The sequence below is a fragment of the Terrapene carolina genome, unplaced genomic scaffold (assembly GCF_002925995.2).
Source record: "Terrapene carolina triunguis isolate 2854851 unplaced genomic scaffold, T_m_triunguis-2.0 Scaffold130, whole genome shotgun sequence".
Taxonomy (NCBI): domain Eukaryota; kingdom Metazoa; phylum Chordata; order Testudines; family Emydidae; genus Terrapene; species Terrapene triunguis.
In genome coordinates this window covers 3,066,171-3,073,866 of record NW_020664481.1, presented here as the reverse complement: position 1 = coordinate 3,073,866, position 7,696 = coordinate 3,066,171, and the positions used below count along the sequence as shown (strand labels likewise).

At 50.4% G+C, this 7,696-nt stretch overlaps 1 protein-coding gene across 1 annotated transcript; it reads left to right on the top strand.

Annotated features, from left to right (window-relative positions):
* The first annotated feature begins 3,149 nt into the window (after positions 1 to 3,149).
* On the top strand, positions 3,150 to 3,821 carry TMEM74B (transmembrane protein 74B). Its single transcript, XM_024200935.2, has one exon. The coding sequence runs from the start codon at positions 3,150 to 3,152 to the stop codon at positions 3,819 to 3,821; it is 672 nt and encodes a 223-aa protein (XP_024056703.2).
* The last annotated feature ends 3,875 nt before the right edge of the window (positions 3,822 to 7,696 follow it).

The window sequence follows — 7,696 nt, the reverse complement described above, 5'->3', positions numbered from 1 at the left end:
GATAGATCTGTCTCTTATGTCAGTATCTATCCATCTGTCTATTCACACACTTATGCGCACACCCTATGCACACATATTCCCATGTGGATGTATCGTTCTGAGGATCTTTTCCTAGCCTAGGAATGTGTTGCTCTGGAAATCTATGTACACGTGGTTAACATATTGGGATGCACTTTTGTTTATTTTTAATTCCACTTTTAAGGCCCCAGTTATGGATGCATCCTGGGGAACAACAGATTCTAGGCTCCTGGAAAGCGTTGTGAGGTCTGACAAAGTACAAAGATGGAATTGGAGAAATGAGTGAGTGGCTGCATTGTATGTTCAGGCAGCCTACCACACAATTCAATGCACACATCTTTAAACAATACTGTCGTGCTCAGAGATGCATCGATTCTAAGGCCAGAAGGGACTATTGTGATCATCTAGTCTGAGCTCCTGTGTCACACAGGCCTGAGAACTGCCCCGGAAGAATTCCTGACCTGACAAAAACAGAGACTGGAACCCCGTATCCATGGAACAGGTACAAGACAGCGAATGACAGCGCAAACCTCCCACACAATGCCCCAGCAATGTGCCCCAGCCGCGACCTTCAGAGATTGCTTCTAGGGGGAGAGGAAAGTTCAGTTTCTGTTCCTAGTCAGTCCTTGGCCTCTTTACAAGGATGCCGTTTAGTTCCAGCTGCAGTGTGGACACTTTTCTACACTGGGCTGAGACCTGCCGACTCAGTTAACAGAACTGGGTGCATCCCAGTCAAATCAAAAAATGTGACAAAGCAGCTAAAATCCGCCCCCCCCCTCCAAAAAAACCCCATTAGCAATAGGGTAATTTTTTTTAAAAAAAGGCAACGTTAAAGCTTACTCCGAGATGGATAATGAAGATAAAGGTAATCCATATAGTTAATCTTATGAACAGTAGTGATAATGGGCCAAATGTATCCATGGTGGAACTGTGTCAGATACAATAGAATAATTGCTCCTGAGATAAATGTGGTCCAATATTTTATTCTATTCTAGTTATTTCACCACACTCATCAGCATGGTGTCAGAGCATCTACATGTCAGTCTCTGAACTGTATGTATTGTTATGGCTGAGATTTTGAAGCTGCCTGAGAGATAGCACTGCATTACAATGCCTGGGCATTGGGGGTCTACATTCCCTAGGTGGCTTTGAATACCCCCAGGCCCCATATCATTTTGTACTTATGCCCACAACACAATCTCTAGGTACAGGTACTAAAACTAAAATAACACATAGTTTAGGAACTAATAAACTAAAACCACTCTCATGCCAGCAGGTCACCACAAGGATCGGGAAATGGAAGGGTTAACAGCTGACGTGTCTGGAATATGTCAAGGTGCACTGGAGGTGTGTGTGTGTGTGTCTCAGAATCTCAGACTGTTCTAGGGCCGGGGCATGGTCCTGCTGCTCTGCAGGGTGCTATATGCCCATTTTTTCATGTGCTGTGTATTTATATCTGCCTACTGTATTTTCCACTCCATGCATCCGATGAAGTGGGTTATATCCCACCAAAGCTTAGGCCCAAATAAATGTGCCAGTCTCTAAGGTGCCACAAGGACTCCTCCTTGTTCTTGCTGATACAGACTAACACGGCGACCCCTCTGAAACCTACGAGCAATTGCTTCATCATTGCACAGATCGGAACCTGTAGGGCCTGATCCCAGAGTCCATTGACATACGTTGACTTAGTTTGCAGGAGCGGGGCCCTGGCCCCAGCCCCTACGGGACCCCTCCCTGCTTTGAGTGACGGGTGAAACGACCCCACTGGTCTCTGCGTCGCCCCCCAGCACACGCCCAGCCAGGGATGGGCGTTCGCGGACTTTCTCCCCGGCAGGTCTTTCTCGCCAGCCGGGATCTGGTTCCTCGCGCTTGGCCTGAGCCTTAGCATCTGGCTCGGGGCTGGGCCTCGCAGCTCCGTGCCCCCCCTCGCCCTGCACATCCCTCCCCCCCCAGCCCGCAGGTATGTGCCCTCATTGGCTTGCCTCTCATCACCGCGCCCGCTCGGCCCCTCTGCCGGGCTCTCCGCAGCCGGCCCCATTGGCTGCCTGGCACGGAGGGAGGGGATGTCTCCCACCTGCTCCGCAGGGAGCCCGGTCCGGTCCGCCGGAGCAGCCCGCGGGCACGATCGCCTTGGCAGGGCGGCTCCGGCTCTGCCCAGCCAGGTAGGTGCCCCCGCGCCCTGGCCTTGCAGGGGCTCATTGTCTGGCGGCAGGTGCCTGATCTGCTCCGTTGGGCGGTTGCGTGAGAACCTGGCGGCGCCTTTGTTTACCGCCCCCGTCCCCTGGTTGGATTCGCCCCCCCAGCCCCCTTGCACTGAGAGGCGAGCCAGCTGGGGCGGGGGGGGGGGGGACCGGACGCTGCTCCCCGCCGCGCCCCGGGGACCGAGCCGATTCCGGGGGCTCTGGCTGGGGGCTGAGTCGGGTGCTTTGGAGCAGGTGTGTCTGGCGGTGCCAGGTGCTGCTGGGGAATGTAGGGCAGCCGGGCCGGGGAGGGAGGCGGCTGGTGCTGCGCTGGGCGGGGGATTGCGTGACTCGACTCCCGGGGCGGCTGGGGCTGGACAGCGCAGCCCCGCCGCCGTCCTGACCTCCATCCATCCTTCCCGCAGAAGGGCACCGGGGGGCGGGGCAGCCCCCCCCCCCCAGCGCCCAGGGTGGGTGGCAGAGCGGAGCTCGCCCGCGGGCTGCCCGGAGCCCAGCCCGGCCCCCGGCGCCGCCAGCCCGCAGTGCGCGGCCCGGGCAGGTAGGAGGAGAATAACAAGGGGGCGGAGGGGGGGGGGCATTGCCTTCTGCAGCCGGCCCGGGCTTCTCCATGCACCCGCAGGGCGATGCACCCGCAGCCCGCGGCGGAGGCGCTCGGCAGTGACCCCCGGGCGGCCCGGCCGGCCCCTGGCTCCGGGGGTGCCCGGCCATGGGGCGCTGGGGCGCAGCGCGGAGGAAGCTCTGCCCTGCCCAGCGCTTCCCGAGCCCGGAGAGCGGCCGCTCGGCCGCCCGGTTGCGGTGAGCTCGCCGGGGCCCCTGGCGCTGCGGGAGGCGGCCCGGGAGCTGCGGGCTCTTCACAGCCCGGCCTGCGGGCCCGTCTCGTGTCTCCGCAGACCCGGCGCTGACGGGGATGCCCCGGGGAGCTGCCGGCCCATGGCGACTTCCTGCCCCCTGGAGCTGAGGGGCCTCGGGATGGGCCCCGGGGGCTGCTCAGTACCGCGGACAGCTCCCACCGCCGGCCTGGACAACGCCTCCTACCAGGCGCCCGAGGAAGAGGAAACCTGGTTCCGGAGCGGCGAGGAGGCGGGGAGCGGCCCCGGGGGAGGCGCCGCCCGGGCCGGGGCGCAGCGGGGAGACCTCTCGCCCAGGTCGGAGGATGGGCCCCTGCCAGAGCCCGCTGGCCACTCTGTGGACTATGGGTTCATTTCGGCCTTGATCTTCCTGGTGAGTGGGATCGTGCTGGTGGTGATCGCCTACACCATCCCCCGGGAGCCCCGGGTGGACCCCGCCGCCGTGACGGCCCGGGAGATGGAGAGGCTGGAGATGTACTACGCGCGCCTGGGCTCCCACTTGGACAAGTGTATCATCGCAGGGCTGGGGCTGCTGACCTTGGGGGGCATGCTGCTCTCCGTGCTGCTGCTGGTCTCCATATACAAAGGGGAGCTGTACCGGAGACGGACCTTCCCGGGCGCCCGGGGGCCCAGGAAAACCTACGGATCTATAAATCTGAGACTGAGACAACTCAATGGCGATGGGGGACAAGCCTTGGTAGAGAATGAAGTCATCCAGGTGACAGAGTCTACAGCAATCAGCCAGGGGTCTTAGACCCCTCACTCCTGCTGTGCCGCTTGGGCCTTCACGCTTCCTCTTGAGGTGAACAAACCGATAAAAGGGGTTTTTTAACTGTTCAGCATGGAGGTGTTACATTAACTCCACACCTCGGAGCAGAGTCGGACTATTGGAATTTCACCTACTGCAAGAAAATATCTGGGGGCAAGAACAGACATTGAAAATGCAGATCGGACACTCACCTGACGATTGGATATCACTAAGTATCTAGTCCAGCAGCCTTTTGGAAACCAAATGTTTCTTTTTCTATTTCAGTTTGGGAAGAGCTGCTTTCCTAAGCCCTGGCATTAGAGTGAAAGAAAACGTCAAGATATCCGGAAGTTTTCTGTGCCATGTACAATACTATCTCCTCATGACCTTTGACTGATATGCAGTAATAAGCATAGCCGAAGTTACAGATCGGTGGTCCTCTGCTAGGTTATTGATGGAACACAAAGCACATTTAGAGTCTGTGTTTTGTTTTTATGTAGGGTATAATTTTCAGCAGTAAACAACTTTTTAGCAATAGTTAATTGTAAAACTTGTGTGGCATCGAATCTGAGCTTTCACTGTTCCTAACTAAAAGGGAAGAATATGTGGAAAATGTGACGGTTTTTACAAGTTATGTGAATATAAAAGACTTCTCCAATCCTTCACAATATTTGCGTTGCACCTATCCTACTTCTGAAAGCGGGACAGAGAAATGGACAGCACACAATCTTCACTCCACCTACCAGTCACACCAGCAAATCCACGGTCCCCGAGCCTTTAAAAAAAAATCTGGTTCTTTGTCCAGAAGAAAAGAAATAGGAAAACGACTTGCATTTTAAACAATTTCCAGATTTTCATTTTAAATGAACTGTTCTTCCCCACTCAGAAGTCTGTCTGAGTCTGATCATTTGTGCTGATGCCAGGAGACATGGTCTGCAGTTAGGAGATGAAGTAACATCTTGGCAATAAAACCTGAAATATAAGTAAAGCACAATATTCTGCATAGAGAGAGAAAAACAGTGTAAGTAGGAAGTTTAAAAGTGGAGTTAGGAAAGTAATCCAAACAAAAGGTGACATTTGCAGTGTACTGCAATAAATATATCATATATAATAGTATATAAATATATATATATACTATTCATGGCTTAATTCAAATGTGGCTAGGCACATACAAATATATATTTAAATAGCCAAACAAAAATGCTTACGAGCAAAAAAGTAATTTTGCTTGTGACGGAATTGCTCGTCATATTTTATTTCAATGCTTCCAAAAGTTATCCATAAAATAACTATTAAAGTTCTCCAGCTTTTGGGGGGTTGTCAATACACAGGCAGGTATTTTTTCTAGCAGTTTGAGGTTGGTTCTTGCTATCATTATAAAGCTACAGGGATGAACTATGGTCTCTATCACCCGGGGGAAAAAAACTCCATTGAAGTACCACATTTTTTAATGGTCTCCAGAGGTCATGATCTGTGTGTAGTTAATTACATCTCAAGTGCTGTGTTCTTTAACTCTCTGTCGAGCGTTTAGAAGTCTCGGTGAAATCCTGCTAAACACCTGATCCAAAACCGCACTGAAGTCAATGGGAGTCTTTCCATTATCTTCACTGGGTTTGGATCAAGACCTATGCCCCGGAGCGTGAGCCTCCTTCTGCTGAAATCAGTGGGAACCAGCAGTGCAATCCTTACGCAGGCCTCTTATCCCAACATCGTTGGGGAGGTTTGCTTGAGGAAGATCTGCAGGACAGTAAACAGCGTGTGTACATCAGTGACTGAGATTAAAATCAGTGGGCCAAATCGGTGCAGGTGTTGAGCAAACGCCACGCCCACTGAAGTCAATCAGCCTGACCCTGTCGGGTGCAGAGCAGTAACTGACACTGGTATCAGTAGGCGATCAGGGCCCTCGGTGCTTTCCAGAAGGTGCAGAATCAGGCTCAATGGGAGTGGATTTGGCCCCTTGGGATTAGTCATGTGAATAAAGGGCGCAGGGATCTAGCCCTAGGCTATACACCTGATATAAGAACACAAAATCCACTTCCAATGGATGTCTGGATTAAAGATTAAACCTCTCCAATGAATTAAAAGAACCCCCGGAATACCAAATTACAGTGACGAGGAGACCAGTTCTGAATAAACCCGTTAAAGGAATAAAACTGCGATCATCAATTTCTATCACTTTAAATAAGATAAAATGCTTCTTAAGTGATGAAAGGATGAACCTGTTAGGAGATTAGATCTACTGAACACCTGATTTATGTGAGTATAAGAAGGACTCCGTTTGTATTATAACATAAGACTGTTTAAGAAGAGAACTTAATGGAATCAGGCTGTCATTGCTTTCTCAATGTATTACTGTATTATCCCTTAAGGAGGTCTGGAGGATGCGGAAGAAGAAAGCCCCTTTATTGAAATATAAATATTTAGGATGAATGAAGTGTATCTAGGGAAAAATTCCATTAGAGAGAGAGGCTGCAGCATCAGACATCTCTAGTAATTGAGAAAGATTTTTTTTTTAAAAATCACCCAGATGCTGGTAAACTATAATGTACACTCAATTTAAAGCCTCTGTTTTTGCTGGCAAACATTCACCTCACATATAGGTACAGATATCCCCATGCATCCAGCACTTGCTCTTTTTTACATTTTGCTTTACTTTTATTTTCTCTTTTTTTTTTGTTCTGCTCTTTGCCCAGTGATTTATTTGTTGAATTCATACGATGGAGGAGAAATCCAACCCAGAGAGCTTGAAACTATGGACTAAGCTGAATAATAGGCAACAATGAATTTAGCAAGCGATAATAAAACCCACAAACATTCTAAGGTGAAGGGGAAATCTGTTCCTTGGCTGGCAAAATTTTTGATCTTAAGGCCAGAGCTGCTTTCTATTAGCTTGGGAGTCCGATAGGCTCTAGAGCCAAGGATCAGGGTTTATTTGATTCTTTTAGGGTAGGAAGTGGGGTTCCCTCGCTTTCCCCACCCACTTGAATAAAATCACTGGCTGTCATTGGAAGGAACTTTGCGATCACTCTGGAAGACTCTCGACTATAGAGAGTCTTAATTCTGAAGTGGAATGAACCAAATGAAACAGATCTCCACCCTAGTCTGTTTCACATGCCAGTTACATTGTCAGATCCTTTCACATTTACCTGTAAAACCAGGTTTGTTTGTAAATGGGTAATTATTTTCTGTCATGAGTTCTTCAATCAGAGAAAAATAGAATTTATCATGAGAAACAAGAAAAGGGCTATTTAATCAGGGCCTCCCTGCAATCTTTGCTGATTCGAATTTGTGGATTTCTGCCTTAGGAGTATAAAAAGAAAGAGTGCATGCATGCTTGAGTACTGGACTGTGTGTCCGTGGTGGTTTGCAGAGCTGTGCTTTACCATTACACTGCAGCAGCTGATCAGACGGGATCTGCCTTCCAGGGGCTATATTCTCTTGCAGCAGGACTCAAGTAACTTCCATTTACCTTAATGGGCATTACTAATATCCTGCAGAGGGAGAGTAGAGTACAATTAGTGCCCGAAGTGTGGCCTATGGAGGGGCCTCCATCAATGTGAATGAAGTGGGGAGGCTCATGGCAATCACATTCCTGTATCAGGTTGGAGCATTGCATGCGGGACCTGTGGTCTTCACCCTATACACCATGTTAAAGATAAAGGCAGCTGCCATCTGCTCCAGTTTATGCAAGTTACGCAGGGTTTGTGGCAAGTTGCCAATATGACCGTTGGATGACTGCTGTTAGAAACCATCGGGAGCTGGAGAAAGTCATTAGCACTGAAGTGGAAAGTATTTCCAAACCCACTGGGAAAGAATTGGTTCTAGAAATGAGCGAGATTAAAACATTCTTGAATTATAAGGCACTGGACAGAATGGGTATG

Bases quoted from the DNA above. Each gene is read 5' to 3' on its own strand.
- TMEM74B (XM_024200935.2), top strand. From the start codon at position 3,150: ATGGCGACTTCCTGCCCCCTGGAGCTGAGGGGCCTCGGGATGGGCCCC.